This window comes from Jaculus jaculus, chromosome 6, assembly GCF_020740685.1.
Source record: "Jaculus jaculus isolate mJacJac1 chromosome 6, mJacJac1.mat.Y.cur, whole genome shotgun sequence".
In the NCBI taxonomy this organism is placed as follows: domain Eukaryota; kingdom Metazoa; phylum Chordata; class Mammalia; order Rodentia; family Dipodidae; genus Jaculus; species Jaculus jaculus.
In genome coordinates this window covers 39572147-39594592 of record NC_059107.1, presented here as the reverse complement: position 1 = coordinate 39594592, position 22446 = coordinate 39572147, and the positions used below count along the sequence as shown (strand labels likewise).

General features: G+C 52.5%; 1 protein-coding gene across 2 annotated transcripts; it reads right to left on the bottom strand.

Annotated features, from left to right (window-relative positions):
• Positions 1 to 219: 219 nt before the first annotated feature.
• Hdac11 (histone deacetylase 11) lies at positions 220 to 21799 on the bottom strand. 2 transcript variants are annotated; one of them, XM_004671687.2, is made up of 10 exons: positions 21734 to 21799; positions 20868 to 21016; positions 19223 to 19323; positions 8408 to 8524; positions 7674 to 7716; positions 5665 to 5741; positions 4618 to 4680; positions 3382 to 3478; positions 2146 to 2324; positions 220 to 1875 (listed from the first exon to the last, which is right to left on the bottom strand). In XM_004671687.2, coding segments are annotated over exons 1-10 (1044 nt in total). In that variant the 5' UTR covers positions 21736 to 21799; the 3' UTR covers positions 220 to 1659. The 2 variants fall into 2 exon arrangements, with proteins under 2 accessions (XP_004671744.1, XP_045009582.1); XM_045153647.1 differs by lacking the exon at positions 8408 to 8524.
• Positions 21800 to 22446: the final 647 nt, after the last annotated feature.

Here is a 22446-nt window from a genome sequence, read left to right as displayed (position 1 = left end):
CAGCCTGAGAAGTGTGAATGAGTACCTACACTTTGCCATCTGACACAGCTGGGGTTCAACCAGCCTCCACTGCTCACAAGATGTGTGGCCTAGGACAAACACCTTGCCCCAGGAAGCCTCAGTTTTCCCATCTGCAGAATAGGAATGCTGCCTCACTCCCAAGCCTCTGAGGATAGAGTAAAACACACCAGCCTTTTCTGGGCAGTTGCCCAAGTTGGGTCTCAGTGAATCCTGCATCTTTATTTCCAAGGTCCTTGGGAGGCAGGACTGTCCACCTCAGTAACACCCAGCAGCCAGTCCAAGTAGAACCCGGATGACTCTGACAAAAACCCCACAATGACAAACTGTGCCTATCACCAGCCCCCAGATGTCCCTGGAAGTACCTCAAGTCAGATACAGAGAGACCACAATGGGGTTGGGGGGTGTTGAAGTATATTGTTAGTGACTCAGGGTCTAGTCTGAAAGGTCAATGATTTACACAATTTGTGACCTGGAGACCATGCCCCCAGCAGAGGGAGTGGGAGGGACCCTGGAAGCCCATGGGAATTCCCCAGATGGTAATAAACATGAGTCCTGTAGCTGAGGCTGATCCAGCCAGGGGACAGCCCACTTCTGGCTCACTTCCCTCCATCCTCTCTGCCTTTGATCAAGGTGGTAATCGCTGGCTAGAAGGAGCGGACACTCCCTGCCCAGCTTCCTGCAAGGCCCTGACCATCCTCTTCTGAGCAGGCCAGAGGGCAGGAATTCCTTGGGACTGGGGGCAGGGAGAGATGAAAATAGTGTTCTGGGTAAGGCTAGTGGAGACTGAAGCCCATGCAGGGCCTGCCCAGAACTGCCCTCATGACCTCAGGCCAGGAGAAAAGACCCTTTGGTGCTCTCTCTCCAGGAAGCCCCAGCCAGGACCTGTTCCCTGGTTCCTTCTCCTAGCTTAAGCCACTGGACCTCGCCACTGGACCTCACCCTGACCTACTGAGCCTTACCTTCCTCCACCCTTCTCCACCTGGGCCAGCAGCCTCCTCAAAGCTCTAGGACTGAGGCCCATTACTGGGTTAAAAATGCTCCCCAAACTTGCTCCCATGTGGAAAAGAGGAGACTATTGTTAAAGGGGTGTCTTGAGCGTCCTTAGCCCCGCCCTTCACTATAGGTGAAAGCAGGTATGGACCTTGCTTTATTGAGGGTAACCTTTCCCTAGACCCCCCCCCCACATCCAGATCTGGGGCTCTTGCCTGCTGGGTGGGAACCCAGAAACCCTCTGGGTTCCAGCAGCTCTCCTCAGATCTAGGGCCACCATGCCCAGGAGCAGCAGGCCCTGGGCGAGACAGAACTAACCCCATCAGGGACAAGTGCTGACCTGGACACACCAGGCCACCCTCATCTGAGAAGTCCTTCCCTGAGGCCCCAGGACTGAAGCTGTCCTCCCCCACTCTTGATGACTTGCCTTCTCCCCCATGCGTGGTCTCCCCTGGGACTCTGCTCTACCTTTCACCCAAGGCCTAGAGACCCTTGGGCACCTGGTGGAGTTGGAAGAGGGCCAAAGAGGCCGGCCCTACTCATTCTGCCCCTCTGAGCTCACTGGCGGCTGCCTTCCCAGCAATAAACACTAAGGGCGGGCGGGTGGGCGGGGCAGAAGGCAGGCACGGAGACAAACTTAGGCAGTGGTCAGGGCACCGCTGAGGGAAGCAGAGGTGTGTCAGAGTTCTGCGCCGAGACACTGGGAGACTCAGGCCCAATGAGCCCCAGTTCATGCAGGTTAAGGATAGAGTCAGCGATGATTCGAGCTGTGCGCTTCTGGTACCCGCCGGAGGTCACCATGAGGATGGGTATCTGGTGGCCACGGACGATTCGGAACACCAGCTCATCCCGCTTCACGATGCCCTAGGTGGGAATGGGGAGGCTGAGCTCACACAGACCTGAACTCCAATAGGACCAGAAGCCCTACTGCAAGTCTAGCCCTGCTCTGGACTTCTGCTGCTTACTCGAGACATCAGGTTGCCCACACTACGAAGCTGAATGTGGTTTCCCTAGCTCCTCAGAATGCATCACTGGGTTGAGGAACAGCCCTCCACCCCCAGCCAGGGAACCCCACCCTCACAGGGTCAGGACGTATCCCTGTGCTGAGGAGACAGCCCCAGGGTCAGGACGTACCATTGGGCTGATCGACAGCCCCCCAAGGCGGTCCCCCTCAAGGACGTCAGTGCCCGCGTTGTAAACCACTACGTCAGGCAGGTGCTCCTGGAGAGCCCTTGTGACGTTCCTCTTCACCTTGCTCAGGTATTCCTCATCCTCCGTGCCCCACTCCAGCTCCACCTTCCGCCTGATGGCTTCTGAGAGGGAGACACCAAGAGCCCCCATGTGAGAGGCAGAGAAACAGAGGCTCAGGACATGAAGGGCAATGGGAGCCCTGCCAACGCCCAGAGCAGGGCTGGAAGCAGGCCTCCAGCTCATCCTGGCTCCTCATTTCACCAACACTGAGAGGCAAATGGGGCACCCACAGAAGAGCTGGGTATTAGAGTTGAGATGCTTTGGCCCTGGAGATGGTGTCCTGAAGCCCCCCTCACCCCCACACTGGACACCAGCTCCACACTCAAACTCAAGTTCCATACATCCCCGATTCATCCCAGAACCAGTCCCTTGGGCCAAACCAGACTCACTAGACACCTATAAAATTTGCATGTTAAATGTCCCCCAAAGGCCTGTGTGTTGACAGCGGGGTCCTAAGCCTGTGGCACTGCTGGGAAACATTAATAAGTGAGCAAAACAGCAGTGAAGTCACTGGTGGAGCGCCCCAGAGAGGCACAGCAAGCCTATACCCTTCCCTTTCTCTCTTTGCATCCAGCCACCAGAAACAGCCCTGCCTGCCATAAGGTACCCATGATGTTCCCCTATTTCAGGTTCAAACCAAGGCCAGCCATTCTGGACCAGAACCTCCAAAACTGTAAGCCAAGGCAAACCTTTCCTCCTTTCTGAATTGATCATTTCAGGTATCTTGTGATGGTATCAAAAAGCTGACCGACACAGGCTCCTTGCCTGTGGAGCGGGCAGGTTTCAGCTTTCAAATCTTGTCTGGGAGTCCCTGCCTTTTGATTATGAGTTCAGCTGGCTTTTGGTTAATTTTGAACAAGTCGTCCAAGCTTACTTCTGCCATCTTCCTTTGTATTTTCTTTCAGCCTCTCCCCTCCCTGCTCTTTGGCTGCTGTCCCTCAACATGCATCCCTGGGCATGTTCTCCTATGGTCTGGTGGGTTGAGTGAGACTCCCTCAGATGTCCATGCGTGTTCATGGGTACAGTGGGTATGCCCCACCTCGTGGGGACACTGAAGATAAACAAAGTGGCATGGCCATATCCACCAAGCACATGGACTGAGGACCAGGCAAAGCGTACCTTTGGCAAAGCGGTCTCCAGGGTAGATGTGGCGGTTGTAGACATCCATTATGTACACACGCTTGTCACCCATGAAGTCTCGCTCGTGCCCATTGCCCTGTGGGAGGACACAACCTTCGCTGCGTGCAGGTGCCCTTGAGGGTGGGATTTGCATGGCTGCCAGGCCACAGAGCCAGATGCACTCTAGACCTAGCCCGTGGCCCCTGTCAGGACTTGGAGCATGCCCAACCCTCTCTCATTGTGTGAAACAGGGGAGGAATCCTGCCCTGTCACCCACTGAGCTATGCAGGGGCATCAGTGGGAGCGGGAACATGAGGGACAAACTGTGAAGAGCTATGCTAGTGTGGCTTGGCTCTAGAGCGCAGTAGCCCGGGAACTTGCAGCAGGGTTCTAGCTGGTGCAATGTCACAACAGCAGAAGTGTGGGGGTCTTTGGGAGTCCCTTTCATCTCTCCCCTGGCTGACTGCCCTGCATTCTAGTTCTGGGAAGGAGGTGTCTTTAAGAAAGAAGTTCTTCAGGGCTGGAGAGATGGCTTAGTGGTTAAGACGTTTGCTTGCAAACCCAAAGGATCCTGGTTCGACTCTCCAGGAGCCACATAAGCCAGATACACAAGGGGGCACACGTATCTGGAGTTCGTTTGCAGTGGCTGGAGGCTCTAATGCATCCATTCTCTCTGTCTTTCCCCTCTCTCTCTCTCTCTCTCTCTCTCTCTCTCTCTCTCTCTCTCTCTGCCCCTTTCTCAAACAAATAAATTATATATATAGAAAAGAAAGAAGTTCTTCAACAGTGGCCTGAGGGGGACACAGCTGGGAAACCTTGGGATGGTGGTGACAGCATTTGTCTGCATGGCAGGTCCCCAGAGCTTGTCAGCACAGTGCAATGACAAGCAAGCAATAGGGAGCCACCACAGAGTGCAGAATGAGAGGACTGATCAGGGTTTAGGAAGAGCCACTCTCCTGGTGTGCTGGTGGGAGATCCAGAGGACAGAGGAGACCCTTGAGTTCAAGAACAGATGCAAGGAGGAGGACCTGGCACTTGGGCTGAGCTGATCAAGACAGAGAGACAAAGACAGGCCCTTGGGTCTCCAGCCTGCTCAAAGCAGGAAATTAAGGTAACGCAGCCTAGGGACATTCCCTGAAGGAGGAGACCCACAGTGTGGGGCTGTATGAAATGGGACACAGGAAGGGGACTCTCTCATCATGAGGAAGTGCTGGGGATCCCCCACGGGGAACTCACCTGATGGGCATCCAGGTCAATGATGGTGGCTTTGCAGATGCCCTCCACTCGCTCGAATAGGAACTGAGGGGAGAAGCAGACATGAGGACCAGACAGGCCAGAGGCCCAGCCCTTGGGATGGAAGGGGTGAGGAGTTGAAAGGACACAGGCACAAAGGCTGAGGGGGGAGGGCAGAGAGCAAGAGATCACTCTCCATGGGGAGCTGTGGAGCTCAGAAAAGCCTGAATGCATATGGACATGGTGGGCAGGGAAGGCTCTGTGGGCAAGATGTGTGCTATGCCCTGAAGGTCCGGGGCTCAGACCCTGGACATCCTCGGATTCCCTAGGAAATGTGGAGGAATGAAGCAGGAGCCTCCAACAGCCCCAGAGCTTCACTTCCGAACTGCTCCATCCCACAAGGCCAAGCTCCAGGGACAACTGCTCCTCCTCCTCCTTCTCCTCTTCCTCCAAAAGGCCTTCCTTCCCTCCTACTCCCCTCCAGATCTCCTGCATGTGCCCCTCCTAATGGCCAGGTTTGCTGACCCCACGTTGGCATGCCCTGTTGACAGCAGAGACCACATCAGCCTGACCCCTGTGCCTAGCGTGGGGGCAGGCAGAGAGAGCATGGAGGCGCTGGGTCCCACAGACCCTTCCAGCTTGGTTGGGGGGGGGTCCCTTTTCTGAGCCTCATCGGCAGTAGTCGAGGGTGCAGTGAGGGGAAGGTATGGAGAGTGGAGGCTGGGACCGTGATGTAGTGTGTGTTTGCTCTGTTGCTGTCATGGCGATCCCACTCCTCCTCACTCTCTTCCTCCTCCTCCTCCTCCTCCTTTTCCACCCCTGAAGCCATGCCCTTCTCCCCATTACCCAGTCCTGATAAACACTCCCCATCTGGCACCCTGGCACAGAGGGTGTGATCAGGACATAAACTGTCAGATCCAGGTGAGTCCCAGCCAAGCTGAGCAACCAGGGTAGCCCCTCTCCACCGTGAGCCTCACTTCTCTTCTCTGGAATATGTGGTGGGCTGTGGGGAGGGCTTTGGGGGTGAGGTCCCACACCCTGGGAACATACCTTAATAGCCAGCGTGATGTCCGCATAGGCACAGAAGCCCCCTCCGCGGTCACTGGAGCAGTGGTGAAAGCCGCCACCTGTGGGAAGGCACAGGGTGGTACTGGCCAGGGATGGGTCAAGTGTCCCCTCTCTTGATTCCAGGCTGGCCAACTGAATGGAGCAGCTGGGTTTGTTGCCAACCCCAAGCCAGGAGGCAGCTCTACGTCACAGCCACCCAGCCCGAGAGTAAGGGCCACCTCTCAAGGAGATCCAGGCAAGTCACCTCAGCACCAGCTCACACCTCATCCCACAGCCAGGCTGCTCTGGGATCCCACTGCAGGAAGAGGAGGGCAGCGCCATCAGGCTTGTCTTGGACCTTGATTCTCCTAGCTGTTCACAGAGCTGCGTGGGAAGGACGCCCTCTGCTGGCCATATCTGCATATGACAATGGGAAGGATTCTGCTTCCCCCAAAGGAGACAGTCTCTGGGTGGAGGTGCACAAAGTCCTCCCTGCTTTCACCAATGGAGGCCCTGAGTTTTGGGAGCCTTTAGCAATGGAAGACCAGACACTGCCCCACCAGCCAGTATGAAGCTAAGGCCACTTGCTCTTCCTCCCCCCCCCAACGAGGGCAGGCTGGATCCTAATGACAAGGTTACTGTTAATGCTGAACTTTTAAAAAAATATTCTATTTACTTATTTGAAAGAGAAAAAGAGGCGGAGAAAGAAATAGAGATAGAGAGAATGGGTGTATCAGGGTCTCTAACCACTGAAAACCAACTCCAGATGCATGTACTTGTGTATCTGGCTTACTTGGATCCTGGGGAATCAAACCTGGGTCCTTAGGCTTCACAGGCAAGTACCTTAACCACTAAGCCATCACTCCAGCCCAAATGCTGGACTTTTGACAGGACTCACCAGCTTGATGAAGCTTCCCTAGAGGCCCAGAAGAGGGCAATGCCATCACCGTCCCATTTTACTAATGAGCAGACTGAAGTACAGAGAGGATCAACAAGTTGCCCAGGATTATAAAACTAGGTAATGACAACCAGGCTTCTAACCCAAGCTGGATCAGGACCTGGGCTATTTTTTATTATTATTGAGAGAGAAAGAGGTAGAGAGAGAGAAAGAATGGGTGTGCCAGGGCCTCCAGCCACTGCAAACGAACTCCAGACGCATGTGCCACCTTGTGCATCTGGTTTACTTGGGTCTTGGGGAATCAAACCAAGGTCCTTTGGCTTTGAAGGCAAACGCCTGAACCACTAAGCCATCTCTCCAGCCCAGGACCTGGACTCTTAACTTCAATCAGGCCATAATACTCTCCACAGAAGAAGAGCCTACACGTCTTCCAAGGACCAATGTTATAAATTCACAGGTATGAGTCACCATGTGCTTGAACAGCAGAGCATCCTAACACCATGGCTCTGCCAGGCCTAATGCTGCCACACCCAGCCCCTGGACTGCTATGGAATCCTGCAGAAACAAGCAGGCTGCTCTCCGCATCTGGTTTTTCACGGGGAAAATGGACCTAATGGCAATTGTGCCTGCAAATGACCGGCCAGTGAGAATGGACTCTACAACGGCCATGTGCTGTGCCTTCATGAGAGACAGGGTCAAGAAGGACAACCGATGAGTTCAGGGGCTACACAGAGTCCAGGAAGCTGATGAGCGCTAGCCCTCATGACCCCTGAGAAGGTGGTACTACTGATCCTGGGCCCATTCTCCCATCATAGCATGACCAAGTCCTGTGCATTGGCTGGGCCCAGGAGACTGAGGCTTTCAAGAGGGCAATGGAGGCAGCTGTCATTCCATACACCCCCACACAAGCTCTCTGGGAGGTAGGGAGCTCCCCACCATTGCCAGTATGCAAAGCAAAGTTAGGGAGCTCTTAGGACATCAGATGGAGATACTGGTGGGTCCTTCTGGTGGTCCACTTCCAGGCTACTCAGGGTGACACTGAGGGACCTCCTGTCCCCATGACTTTTTCAGGCCAGATGTACCACGCTTGTCATTCTGAAGCTCGAATACTCACCCACGTTGATGGCCCAGCCTCGCTCCACAGCCAGCTTCCCTGCCTTGGGAAACAAGCAGAGGGGAGGAGTGAGAGATGCAGGCCGTCGATTTGTTAATCCATCACTGCGCACTCGCTCATTCATACCATCAGCATAACCTCTGGAGTGAGAATAAGCCATCAGGTAGGGCCAGGAGGTACCACCCCAGCCCACCAGAAAACTCATCTGGTCCCAGAATAAGAGCCAGGCCAGCCACAGGGAGCGTTACAGTGCATAGAGTCCTGGCAAGGAATGTGAAAGAAATTCAAATGAAGCATTTATAATCAGGTGAGTGCAGAGTAATTTTAATGTGGCTTTGGGAGGAAGAGAGACAGTCTTTGCTCAGTGAAACATGGCAGACTGATGACTGCAACGAGAGGTGACACAGAAAGCTACAGAGAAACAGTAGGTGCTGACCCAAGGCTGGGTGAGCTCTCATCCATGTAGATGCACAGTGTCGCTTGATCCAGCCAGTGGGCAGTTCTAGTTGGAGATGCGTCTAGAATACCAGCAAGTAAAGGAAATCCAAAATGGAGGGGGAAACAGTGGGTTCTTATGTCCCCAGGTGAGAAAGACTTTTGGAAAAAGGCCACTGCTGCTTGGTCTTGAGGAGTATTTGGAATTGTTTCAGTTACTACGCTGGAGAGGGCCCTGTGGGGCAGAGGGGCATGGAGGGATGGGGTGAGCGGGGAGCCATGCCTCCTGGCCCGCCTACCATGATGGTGCCTCCAGTCTGGGTCCGCAGGGGCCTCAGCACTTTCCTCTGCACTAGGAAGTTGGGGAGAAAGACGACAGGGGGGATCTCCGTGATGGTGGCTACCACGAAGGACCACTGTGGAAGAGACAGAGAAGAAAGACTCTGTCACGCATGGGGACTGTGATTCCTTGCTTAGCACACTTCCTCTGATAGGAAAGGACCAGCCATTCCATAGCCCCAGGTGGGTGGGTGTCTTAAAGCAGTGTCAGTGCTCCCAGCGCTCTGCTGCCCTCTTGTGTCCAGAACGAATGCTGCAGACAAGATCTTCAAGTCCTGCTGGGCACTACCGGGAGTGGAGCCTGGAGGATCCAGGTCCTGTTAGGCACCCTGGTGGGTACAGGGTCCTGTCCTATGCTGGGACACTGGCAGTCAAGATCCACAGATCAGCTGGCACCAAGAAGCCACTAGGTGCTGTGTTCGAGGAGTATGGTGTCTGCATGCAAAGGGAGAGGGGTCAGGCAGCTTTGGAGAGGAGCGAACTGGAGTGCCCCAGATGCAGAGGTCAAAGGCAGAAAGTGGAATCCATCAGACTGGACTTGAGATACCCTCCACGAGAGGGAATTCATGCCTTATACTGAAAGCCTAGCCAGAAGCCTATGGCTGGGAATGTCATAAGCCCTAGAAGGGAAGCTACTACTGTTTTTTGGCTACATAAATATTATATGCCCACAAAACTGCCCTCTAAGTACTTGTGTTTATGACCACATATTAGTTCTGCTCTCATCTTTGGTTAGGGCATCTGCTCTTTTCAGATAGTGGTGACTGCTGGGGAGACTCAAAACTTATCAAAGAGCTGGGTGTGGTGGCACAGGCCTTTAGTCCCAGCATTTGGGAGGCTGAGGTAGAAGGATCACTGGGAGCTCAAGGCTAGGCTGGGCTACAGAGTGAGTTCCAGGTCAGCCTAGGCTACGGTAAGACCCTGACTCAAAAAAAAAATTGTCTTAAAGGCATGTGCCACCCCACCCAGTTAAAAATGCATGCATACTATGTGTATGTGTATGTGTGTGTGTGTGTGTGTGTGTGGAGAGAGAGAGAGAGAGAGAGAGCAAGGTACTGAGAAGTGACCACTGAGTGTTTAACACTAAATAAAACATCTTCATCGCACCTTCGAGGCTCAGGGACCATGGTGGAAAGAATGCAAGAACCAGAGAAAGGGGAAGAGTGCTTCAAAACACTTGCTTCTAGATACAAAGTGGTCATCGCATTCATGACCTCACAGCAGCTGGGCTCCATTACTTGCCCATGAATGAGTTTCATGGGATGTGGAGAAGGGCAGGAAAAAAAAAAAAGACATCAAAATAGAAGAGGGAGTAGTAGCAAAGAGAGGATTCAGGATAGAAAAGGGGGAACAAAGAAGGGCGATGGGAGGATATTATGTGAATTCTTATAAAGGTGTTTTTTATTTTAAAAATAAAGTGCCAGGGAGCCGGGCATGGTGGCACACGCCTTTAATTCCAGCACTCAGGAGGCAGAGGCAGGAGGATCACTGTGAGTTCGAGGCCACCCTGAGACTACATAGTGAATTCCAGGTCAGCCTGGGTCAGAGTGAGACTCTACCTCGAAAAACCAAAAAATAAATAAATGAAAATAAAGTGCCAAAGGGCTGGAAAGATGGCTTAGCAGTTAAGGCACATGCCTAGGAAACCTAAAGACCTAGGTTCGATTCCCCAGTACCCATGTAAGCCATATGCACAAGGTGGTGCAAAAAAAAAAAAAAAATCAATGTTGAGTTCAAAGTCATCCTGAGACTACATTAGGCCGGGCGTGGTGGCACATGCCTTTAACCCCAGCACTAGGGAGGCAGAGGTAGGAAGATCACTGTGAGTTTGAGGCCACCCTGAGACTACATAGTGAGTTCCAGGCCAGCCTGAGCTAGAGTGAGACCCTACCCTGAAAAACCAAAAAAAAAAAAAAAAAAAATTAAAAAATAAATAAATAAAGTGCCGGGCATGGTGGCACACACCTTTAATACCAGCACTCGGGAGGCAGAGGTAGGAGGACCACCGTGAGTTTGAGGCCACCCTGAAAGTACATAGTGAATTCCAGGTCAGCCTGGACTAGAGTGAAACCCTGCCTCAAAAACCAAAAAGAAAAAGAGCCGGAGAGATGGCTTAGCGCTTGCCTGAGAGGTTTGATTCTCCAAGTCCCACATAGGCCATATGCACAAGGTAACACATGTGTCTGGAGTTTGTTTCCAGTGGCTAGAGGCCCTGGTGCACCCATTCTCTGTCTCTCTCAATCTTTCTCTCACCCTCCTTCCCTCTCTCTGTCTCTATTAAGTAAATTTAAAAAAATAAATAAATAAATAAATAAAGTAAAAACAAATGGAATATAGGTTTCAGTACCCCTTATCTGAAATACTTGGTACCAAGAGTTTCAAACACTTTTCTTTTTGCTGTTTGAAGTATATGCCTGTATATACGGTAGGGTACAGAGTCCAAGATCAAGGGGCAAAGTGGGCCTGTCTCAAGTCTCAAAGGGCCCAGTCTGCCAGCACTAGCTCATGCCTTGTCAGAGCAGGGAGGGGAAACGGAAGGTGTTCGTTCAAGCTGCGCTAGCATCCTCAAGGATGAAGGGACAATGATGAAGGTTGGAGGTGTACGAAGAGAAGATGTTAACAGGCAGGGGTCAGGAGGCAGGGGGCAGGTGATGGTGCCATCCCCGGAGGGGAAGCCTGGGCCAGTTGGGGAAAAGGTGTTGGGTTCTGCTCCATCCCTGGAGCAGCCAGGTGGAGGACATGGTTGAAGCTTAGTGAGCCTGGAGTTACAGAGAGGACCAGAGCTGGAGACCAGGAGAGGACAGGACACAACAAGAAGCTGTGGGCTCCAAGACCCAAAGCACAGCACACGAGGGTGGAGCGCGGCCTGGGACAGGGAGGGGAAGGAAGGCAAGCACCAAGAGGATCCTAGTAAGCACTTTATCCACTGAGCCATCTCTCCAGCCCCAAGAGAAGATTCTGGAAGGAGCAGACAGAGAGAGGCACGGGGGCTACTCAGACATCCCGTGGACAAAACCTGGTAGTGGAGCCAGCCACTCTCCAAGCAGCAAGAGGGAGGGAGAGGCAGCGGACAGGGCTACGGCAGGACACCGGCTATGCCAGATCCCCGAGAGGCCCCTGTGATGCTAGGCACCAAGTAGTCCATGCAGCCACCTCTCATCTCGGCTGTTGCTAGAGTGGAGAAGGCCCCGTGGGGAAAGACAGGTGCCCACCGGGCCTCCTGCATGCCCAGACTTTGGGCTGTCATGAGGAGGCATCGCAGGGCTGGGAGAGCTGGAGCCAGAAAGGCTGGGTAGCTCAGAATACAGCCACAGGTGTGGGTGGACTCATGTGCGCATGCACATGGGCGTGTGGTGAGCCCATCCAGAGAAGGAAAGACTCGGCCAGGTCATCGGTCACGGGCTCCTGGGCCTGACCTCACCACACCAGTCATGTTCTCCCCCATGTCTCCCCAGCACAGGCCTGGTGCCTGGCAGGCATGGGGCCATTGTTTCCTTTGGCTCAATGAACAAATGAGCCACTAACCCCTCCTTCCTTCCTCCTTTCTCCCTTCTTCCCTCCTTCCTAGGCAAGAGAGAAAAGGAGGCAATGGCCAGGAAGCCATAGCTGTACCTCCTGAGCAGCCCAACATCAACCCCAGGAGAGACATCTAAGTGTTCCTCGGCAACTGACCTATCACATTTGCCTAGGCAGAAAGGCCTCCGAAGCAGTGTTGGGAAAGTGTGACTTACATGCCCTGCCTCTAGGGAATTCACGCTGCACTCAGGAGTTGTTAAAGGCTCTGAGAAGTTCCACAGCAAAATAATCCTCTTTAATATGGCAACCCGGTGTCCCCATAATTTTCCCTACAAGCCCGCTCCCTCAGCCTTTAACACAGCACACACTAACCTTGCACACTGGCCGTGTGGGACACGCCGGATACCCCTAAGCTAAAGGGTGACTTTCACAACACCCACAGCGTGTAGGAGTCGGTCAACAGGACCGGACTCCTGGGGGAACGTGTGGGTCTGCCTCAGCTTCTCAGGTGTGACCAGCCCTCAGAGTGGGCTGGGACAGTGGCATTTCCTTGGTCCAGCTGCAGTTTCTGCACCGGGCAGTGATGTGGTGATGGGCTGGGGTTCAGCACGGGGTTCTAATCAACCAGCAGCCGCAGCCACTTGTGTCCGGGTGTCCTCTGGTATCCACGGGGACTCCAGGCCCGTGTATAAGACGGCGGGGTATGTACGTGCCTTCGTACCTCCTCCTGTGCAAATCCTCTCTCGCTGGCTTGAACTATATTATGACTCTGAAAATAGCTTGTGCTGCACCACCTAGGGAATGACGCAAGAACAGTGTGCGCGTGTGGAAGGCAGGTGAAATTTTCCTTTAGATTTTCCATCACAGTTGATTGTATCTGAGCATGCAGAACTTTTGCTGGCACTCTTGAATTAAATTAAAAATTTAAGCTGTAGAGGGCATTGGTGGCATATGCCTGGAATCACAGTCCTCAGGAAGTGGAGGCAGAAGGGTCAGGAGTTCAAGGACAGCCTCCTCTACATGAGACCCTGTCTCCAAAAACAGTACTTTTTAAAATTCAAATCTTGCTCCTCAGTTACTTTTGCCATATTCCAAGTGCTGGCCAGGCAGCTGGTGATGTGCCCATCACAACAGAGTTTGGCAGCCTGTGGTTACTCCCAGGGGAGGAGGAGAAGGGGCTTGGCGGGGTGAGCAGTGGGGGGTGGGGGGGTACAGGGCCTCACAATATCACCTAATAAAGGGCAGGGCGCAGGAGCCCTGCAGGGTGTTGGTGTGGATGGGGCGCACAGGGCGGGGACAGCTGCTCTATCTGGGATGTGCAGCAGACTTGGGGGAACGACACAGATGTGAATGGGAGCCACCCAGCGGGCCCGCAACAAGCTCAGGCAGGGCCAAGGGCTCTGGGACTGGACTACCTGGGCTGGGAAGAAGTGGACAGGGACAGAGCTCTGAATCCTCTCCTCTGGTCTCTGCTGCCGTAGGCCATGTGAATTTGGGCACAGTTCTTTACCTCTCCTTGCCTCTTTCTGCTTTTTAATTTTTTTTTTCCCCCCGAGGTAGGGTCTCACTCTAGCCCAGGCTGCAGGCTGCCCTTGAATTCACTTTGTAGCCTCAGGGTTGCTTTGAGCTCACCACAATTCTCCTACCTCTGCCTCCCAAGTGCTGGAATTAAAGGTGTGCATCACCATGCCTGGCCAAAATATATATATTTATTTATTTATGAGAGAAAGAGAGAGAGGCAGAACAAGGGAGACAGGGAGAGAATGGGCACTCCAAGGGCCTCCAGCCACTACATATGAACTCCAGACACATGCACCACCTTGTGCATCTGGCTTACATGGGTCCTGGGGAATCGAACCTGGGTCCTTTGGCTTTGCAGGCAAGTGTCTTACCACTAAGCCATCTCTCCAGCCCCGTCTCCTTTTGAAATGAGGATGTGGACATGCAAACCTGCAAGAGAGGCCTCTTCTTGCCACCCTAAAAATCCAGCTCGGCCACCTTGAGGCCTCACCATGGTTTCACCTTCAGTATCCCTCAAGGAATGCCAGCACCGTGATACCTCAGTCTATGTAAAGTCCAGCCCTGGAGGATGACAGAATCATCCCAGAGACTTAAGAGACTAAAACAAGCCGGGCGTGGTGGCGCCCACCTTTAATCCTAGCACTTGGAAGGCAGAAATGGGAGGATTACTGTGAGTTCGAGGCCACCCTGAGACTACATAGTGAATTCCAGGTCAGCCTGAGCTAGAGTGAGACCCTACCTCGAAAAACAAAATCCAAAATTGGAACCTTTTTATGGCTCTTTAGAAGTCAAACAGAATCACCCCATGAGCCAGTAATGCCCGTTTTAAGTATATATCACAAATAACTGAAATCAGGCATTCAGACAAATATGTGCATGTCTTCTACAGAGGCTCTACTGACAACAGAAGCTACCATAAGCTAATGAATAGAAACAGCATGTGGCATGGCACACTGGGAAAAGAAATGCATGGGGGGTGGGGGTGTGGCTTAATGACACTGCACTTGCCTAGCATTATGAAACCCTGGGTTCCATCTAAAGAGGCTGGAGGATGTAGTGACATATGTCCAATATGGATGACCCCTTGAACACACCATGCTCAGTGAGATAAGCCAGGCGCCAAAGGTCACTCAAGATTGCACTTGCCTGAAGCAAAGCTCAACGTAGGCATGTCTGCAGAGGCAGAAAGCTGGTGAGGACTGGAGACGGAGGGCAGGGGCAGCGGGGAGTGAGGGCTTCAGAGGAGCAGGGTTCCCTTTGGAAGGAAGAAAGTAATTTGGAAGTGGATGGAAGTGAGAACTGCACCTCATGGAGAAGGAGCTAAAATGTCTCTGAATGATACACTTTGAAATGATGGATTTGGGGCTGGGGAGAATGTTCAGTGGTTAAAGACACTAACGTGCAATACCTGCCCTCATGGGGCTCAATTCCCCAGGGCCCACACCGTGGCATGCTCATAACCTTCCTCTCTCCCTGCAAATAAATTAATTAATTTAAATGGTGGGTTTTGTTATTTGTATTTTTACTACATTTAAATTTATTTATTTATTTGCAAGCAGAGAGAAATAGAAGACAGAGAGATAGGATGGGTGCACCAGGGACTTCAGCAAAAAAAAAAAAGGAAAAAGAAAGAAAGGGTCTGAAGACATGGCTTAGAGGTTAAGGCATTTGCTTGCAAAGCCAAAGGACCCAAGTTCTATTCCCCAGGACCCACATTAGCCATATGCACAAGGGGGTGCACGTGTTTGGAGTTCGTTTGCAGTGGCTGGAAGCTCTGATATGCCCATTCTCTCTCACTCTCCCTTTCTCTCTCTCCCTCCCTCTTTCTCTGTCTAATAAATAAAAATAAAATATTTTTAAAATATTAAAAAGAAAGAAAGAGAGAAAGTAAGAAGACCAGTGTGGCTAGTGTTGCTGGCCAGGCCATACGAGGCCTGGTGTTTCACGGAAATCATGTTTCTCTTTTTGCTGGGGCTACTAGGGAGCTCCATGACAAATGTGTGCTAACCCCATCATCATCATGGCTAACCATTTATTTATCTACTTGGTTTTCCCAGGTAGGGTCTCACTCTAGCCCCAGGCTGACCTGGAATTCACTATGTAGTCCCAGGTTACCCTCAAACTCATGGTGATCCTCCTACCTCTGCCTCCCAAGTGCTGGAATTAAAGGTAAGCGTCACCATGCCTGGCTAGTTTATGTTTTACCTCTGGTTTTGTTTTTTTGTTTTTTTGTTTTTTCTGTTCTTTTGAAGGGGGGGTCTCACTACTAGTTCCAGACTGGCCTCCAACTCACAGGGATCCTCCTACCTTTGCCTCTCCAGTGATGGAATTAAAGGTATGAGCCACCACACCAAGCTTGCTTTTTTTTTGAAACAAAGTTTTGCTATGTATCAAAGCTGGACTCAGCTTGTGATCCTCTTGCCTCAGCATAAGTACATGTATATGCCGCCATGACTTTTTTCTTTACATTTTTACTTTTATTTATTTATTTGAGAGAGAAAGTAGCAGAGAGAGAGAGAGGAAGAAAGAGTGGGCACGCCAGGGCATCCAGCCAATGCAAACAAGCTCCAGATGCATGCACCCCCTTGTGTATCTAGCTTACGTGGGTCCTGGGGAACCTGGTGCTTTGGCTTTGCAGGCAAATACCTTAACTGCTAAGCCATCTCTCCAATGCTTTTTTTTTTTCAAGGTAGGATTTTACTCAGCTCAGATTGATGTGGAATTCACTATGTAGTCTCAGGGTGGCCTCAAATTCACAGAAATCCTCCTACCTCTGCCTCCTGAGTGCTGGGATTAAAGGTGTGTGCCACCACACCCTGCTAAAATGTAATATTTTTTTGAGATAGGGTCTCACTCTAGCCCAGGCTGACCTGGAATTCACTATGTAATCTCAGGGTGGCCTGGAGCTCAATAGTGATCCTCCTACGTCTGCCTCCCGAGTGCTGGGATTAAAGGTGTGCACCACCACACCTGGCTTTCTCCAGCCCTTTTAAATTATTTATTTATTTATGTGTTGGGAGAGGGGACATGCCAGGGTCTCTTGCTGCTACAAATAAACTCAAGATGCATGTTCCACCTTGTGTCTGGCTTTATGTAGCGCTGAGAATTGAATCTGGGCTGACAGGCTTTGGAAGCAAGCACCTTTAACGGCTGAGCCATCTCCCTAGCCCTCTTTATTTTCTTGGCCCCCTCTTCAACTGTTATTTTTCTTGTTGTTAATGCTTCTGTTTTGCTTTGTTGAAGCAAAGTTTTTCTGTAGCCCAGGCAAAAGCTTATTCTATAAGCCAAGCTGGCCTCAAAAATCTTTTTAAATTTTTAACTTATTATTTATTAGAAGCAGAGAGAAAGAGAGAGAGAATGAGAATGTCAGGGCTTCTCACCACTGAAAACAAACTCAGATGCAGGCACCACTTTGTGCTTCCAGCTTTACATGGGAGCTGGGGAATCAAATCCACGCCATCAGAATTTGCAGGCACAATCCTATAACTACCAAGCCATCTCTCTGGACCAAACTCAGCAATCTTCCTACCTTAGCCTCCCAAGTGCTGGGATTAAAGGCATAAGCCAACACACCCAGCACGGTGGTTTGAATATATGGCCCCATAAACTCGGCTTGCAACTTGAATCTCCAGTGGGAGGCGCTATGCTGGGGAAGAGAGGTGTGTCACTGGGGATGGGTCTTGTAGGCCAGCCCTACTAGATGTGTTCAAGAGCATTTTGAGCTCTGGATGTTTGGTGCTTATTGGCTTTTGATGGTGTATCTCTGCTTGGATTTAAGGAAGTGAGCCCACTTCTTTCACCATCAGTGGTGTTTCCCCTGAATCTGTAAGCCTGCAATAAACCCTTTCCTCCCATAAGCTGCTTCTGGTTGGACGTTTGTCCAGCAATGAGGAACTGGCTACAACATCTGGCTTGATGTTTAATCCTGACATATCTGAATTCTCCTCTTGCCCTTGACCTTAATTTTCTATTTGGAACTGTACCTGTTAACAACTTTTTAAAAAAATTACTTATCAGGCATAATGGTGCAGATGTAGGGAAATCACTGTGAGTTTGAGACCAGCCTGGGACTACAGAGTAAGTTTCAGGTCAGCCTGGGCCAACATGAGACCCTACTTTAAAAAAAATAAATAAATAAAAATAAAAAAATTATTACCACAGAGTATATATTCCTTTCAGAGTTTTGGGGACCAAGATCAGATATGCAGACTGCCCTGTAAGTTTCCCTAAAGGTTCTACAAATGAGTAGGGCACCCTATCTCAGGACTGATCCCAGCCCCACTCTGTACTAGTCTCTCCCAACCCCAACTCAGAGCCTTCTGGACCTGCCCTCCTCCTCAGTATTCCTGGCTAGGACTCTGGGCTGTAAACAAACCATGCATGCCTAGGCCCTAGGAAACCAGGGCAGCTAGGCACTGGGCTTCCTGCCAACACCTCACACACCTCTCTCTCTCCTGGGAGCCAGGTTGCAACATCTTCCTGGTAATCTTTCATGAGCTCACACTGTCACAGCCTCATCAAGAATTCTCACAGCTCAGACCAGGGTAGAGGAGGAGAGAGGTCAGCAGCCATGACTGGGATCCCAGAAGACTGGACAGATGCCTTGCCAGGGTCTCCCAAGACTGACCAGCTCTTAGAAGACCTTGAGCAGGCAGAGCCTAGATCTGGGCCAAGGTCTTTCTTCCCAGCATGAAGGCCCTTCTGACCTTTGCATTTTCAGGGGCTCTGAATATAGGATGACCCAGCCTGGAGGCAGCAAACCTGGGGCATGCCTGATGTCCCCACTGAGGTAGGCTGGCAGCCATAGATTCTGATGCAACCCCCTGCCCCAGACTTCCCCTCTGATCCCACAGAAAGGGTGCCCTGAGCATGACTTTTGCTTTCCCTCTAAAGAGATCACAGGCAGGGAGTGGGTCCAATGCAGCCTGAAGGCAGCTGTGGAACTCTTAAGAGTTGACACATTCAGAAACTGATGTAGCTCAGTGGTATGGTGCTTGCCCAGCATGTGTGAAGTCCTGATTTTCCCCCAGTACTATGAAAAAGAAGGAAAAAAAAAAAAAAGAAAGAGAGAGAGAAAGAAAAAGGAAGGAAGAGATAAAATAAAAAAAGGAAAAATAAACAGAATAGAAAAAGGAAAAGAAAGGAACAAATGGAAAAAGAAAGAGGGAAAGAAAGGGTGAATGATCAGGGAATATCATTTAATAATGTGCACTTCCTTCCAGCTGCTCTTGGAAAAACATGTACTTTGGTCATGTTGTGCCCACAGTGAGGCTGTGTGGCAGCCACCCACATGACCCATGGGAAGGGCAGGGATTCTGTATTCTCTCCAGATGCCTCTTCCTGCCTACCCACATCTTTATATTTCCTTCTGGACCCCAGTGGGAGCTTCAAATCCATTTTTAGCCCAATATGAAAATAGGCCAAAACGAAATAGCATTAGTGGACAGGACAAGAGCTGGGTCCCCTCCCATGGCAATCACCCAGCAGAGGTTTCTGAGGCCTGACCAGAGCACAAGCTAAAAATCACAGTATAGAAATCTAAAGTCCCTAAGAGGTTCCATCTCATTAGTGGACATCCCTGTTCTCCTACACCCTGAAGATGGAGAGCTCACTACCCACAGACATGTACCTTTGTGACCCTGCCTTCTCCTAGGAACTGGATACTCCATGCCCCCCTGTGTAGGTACCCCAGAAGCTAAGCTGCCCCCCCAACCACTGCCCCCGCCGCAGTCCGGTACCTTCAACTCGTTGAGATAGCGCCTCGTGTGCACCACCAGCAGGTCCTCCTCCGAGGCCTCCCGCGCTTCCACCAGCATGCCATCCGACAACAGCTTCTCTTCTGCAACCACAGATCAGGTCACTGCTTCCTTCCCTCTGCCACCCCGGCAGGCCTGAGCCCCTCTTGCCAGCTGCAGGTTTGGCCTCTGGTAGACCTTGGTTATTACAGGCTCCAGGGCATTTTGAGAACAAGTTGTCTCCCGGGCCAGTGTGGACAGTGGCCAGGCCCTCTAGCCCAGGGCACTGGACACTGAGCACACAACAGCTTCTGAGTTCCCCAAGCGGCTGACAACTACCAGGTGAGCTCAGGTAAACTGGATGACTTCCAGAGGCAGGTGGTACAGGAGTCATGTACACTCTGAAGGTGGGAAGAGCTGCTTAGCAACTCTCCCTCCACGGGCAGCTTAGGACACGTGGCCTCTCCTTTACTCCTGCCTGGCCCTTGCTTATCTCCCTTGCTAACCAAAGGACAGCAATGGGTCAGCTCTTCAGCCTACAGGCAGAAGAGACCAGATGGAACTCACCCTGCACTCCCTGCTTCTCGTCACTTTCTACTTATGGCCAGGGAAACTGCCTTTCCCATGTAGATGACATGCTCCTTTTAAAACAAATTTAAGTTAAAAAGAGGCTTGCTCATTAAAAAATATGCAGGAAATGATGAAACAGGTGGTAAGAGGAGGAGGCAGAGTTCTAAAGAGATACAATGCGTTATTTCCACACTCCTAACATATACCAGGCAAGATTCAGCGCCTGTCTTGCCAAAGGAGAAACTGAGGCTGAGAGCAAGCACAGCCCCTCAGTACTGTGGGAGCAGGCCATGATGCTCTGGGTTCTAGAGAAATCATAACCCAGTGGGCTGGCTAATGAGACACATTTAGACAACAACCAATTCCACACATTTCCACACCAGAGCTCCAGGCCCGTGGCGCTCGTCTTGTAACAAACACTCCATGATCTCCACTGTCTCTTGGCAAAGGACATCCACAACGCTCACCATGTGGGCCTGCCTCCCTTCCACTCCCATCCTCGGAGGATGTAAGAGCAGAACTTACCGGCTCATGTTGAGCTGCTGAGTAAGGCAGGGGCCCAAGAAGGGGCAGAGGGGACTGCGCGGAAGGACCACACTTTGGAAGGCAAGAGGAGAGCTGAGCGCGAGCCAGGCTCCCGCGCCAGAGTCTGCACTCTCGCCCCACATCATCTGTGCGTGCATGCTACTATGTCTTTCTCCAAATGTTCAGGCTGGTCACTACAGCAGACGGAAAATCAGTGCCACTTGCCAGAAATAGAAGTTCCCCAGAAGTGAAAGAACAAACCCAATGAGCACAAGCAGTGTTGTCAATGCTAATTTGGTCCTATTTACTGCAAGATGCTTGCTCTAGATTTGATAACAAGGGAGATGGGCTTAGGTGTCAAAGGTGGACCAGTTAGTTCCAAAGCCAGTGGGAGACAGGAGCCAATCATGTTCGGGAGCTTGCACTGGAAAGAGCCTGTGATAGTGGGGCAGAAAGCCGTCTAAGGGCGGAAACCAAAGGCAGGGGAGTCAGTAGCTTAATCTTGCGGTGAGTCTGGGAGGATGCAGAGGCAGGGTCTGAGGGGCTTTCGTACCTTTTAGGAAGTTGATCACCTTTCCCCATTTCCCCGCATCAAAGGGGTGCAGCTTCTCCAGGCCCATAAAGGTGATGTTGTAGCGGGGCGAGTACACGATGGGCCAGCGCTTTTCTGGCACATGCTGGTACAGTTGGGTTGCGTGTGGCCTTCCGTGTGCATAGACAGACACATAGATGGGGACAGCCTCAGTGTGGGGAGCAGCCTCCCCCTCCCCACCCACACCACTAGGTCATTTCACATCAACAAGAATGAGAGCAGCTCCTTCCAGAGCTGGCTGTGCCGGAGCCCAACTCCAAGCCAGTCCTCATTACAGCCCTGGGAATCGTACACTGCATGGGGGAGGGGGCAGGGGGCTCTCAGGGGACCAGGTGTGCCCAAGGTCACACGGCAGGTCCGAAGAAGCCGGGTGTACTCAGGAGTGTCTAGTGCCAAAGCATCAGCATCCCACCCCACACCTTAGGCCTCAGGTCCTCAATGGTCAAATGCTCATGTATCTAAGGAGCTGGGCAGACAGCGCTCAGAGCGAAGGTGGGGACTCCAGGGGGTTGTGCCAACCTGGAGCCAAGGCCGGAGGTCACGCTGGGCCCCTGTGCGCGGCTGTCCCCCATCACACACTAAAATCTTACTGCAGCCTCCAGCTGTGGGACGTCTGCACAGCTGGGGTCCCCCGGGGTAGGGGCAGACGTCAGCACTGCGCACCGCGCCAGCCCCACATCGGGGGCCGCGGGGCCGGCCTGCGCACCGGGAGCCCAGGGTCCAGCGCCCCTCGCCACCCTGCTGCCTCCGCACCAAGCCCACGGGCACCCCGGGCCCTGAGACTGGCCTCCGCGCCCCTCCCCGCGCCCCGATCCCGCCGCACTCACATCCCGGGGCCGGGCCCTCCTGGCGCTGGCAGCCGCTCCGCCACCGGGAGGGGCGGGGCCCTCCCAGGACACGCCTCCTCTAGGGCGGAGCTCCGCGGAGCCGGCTCCACCCCCCGCGCGCGCGTGCGTCACAGAGGACGGGATCCCGAGGGCAGTGCCCATCAACGCGAAGTCCCGCCCGCCGCAGTCAAACACCCAGTGGCATGCCACCCGCTCCGAGGGTCACGCCCCCGCGCCTCGCTCCGCCTCCCGGGGGCGTGGTCACGCGCTGCCCCGCCCCCGCGCCTGTCTGTTCCTGCGCTATCCGCTGCGGCGCAGAAACACGCAGAGCGTGGGGTTGGCTGGAAACGCCTGGCTTCACGGGGGTCGGTCGCTGCCTGGCCCGCCGGGTGACCTTGAGCAAGCGTCTGCGCGTTCTGGACCTCTGGTTCCACCAGTGTGGCGGGAACAGGGCCCGCTCTGGTTTGGGGATCAAAACTAGCTGGTGTCAAATGTGTCATTCTGCATGTAGCCCCCACTCTAGTCCGTGTTTGGCAGTTCTGCCAAGACACAAGAGCTCCCCACACACGTCATATGTGTGCTCCTTGGGCCTCAGTTTCTTCAGCCCGGGTGTCTGCACATTCTCTTATCTCCACCCTGACCCCCACCTCCACACCCCACAAATCCGTACCATCCCTGGAAGCTGAGACAAGTTGGAGTGACAGCTGGGGTTG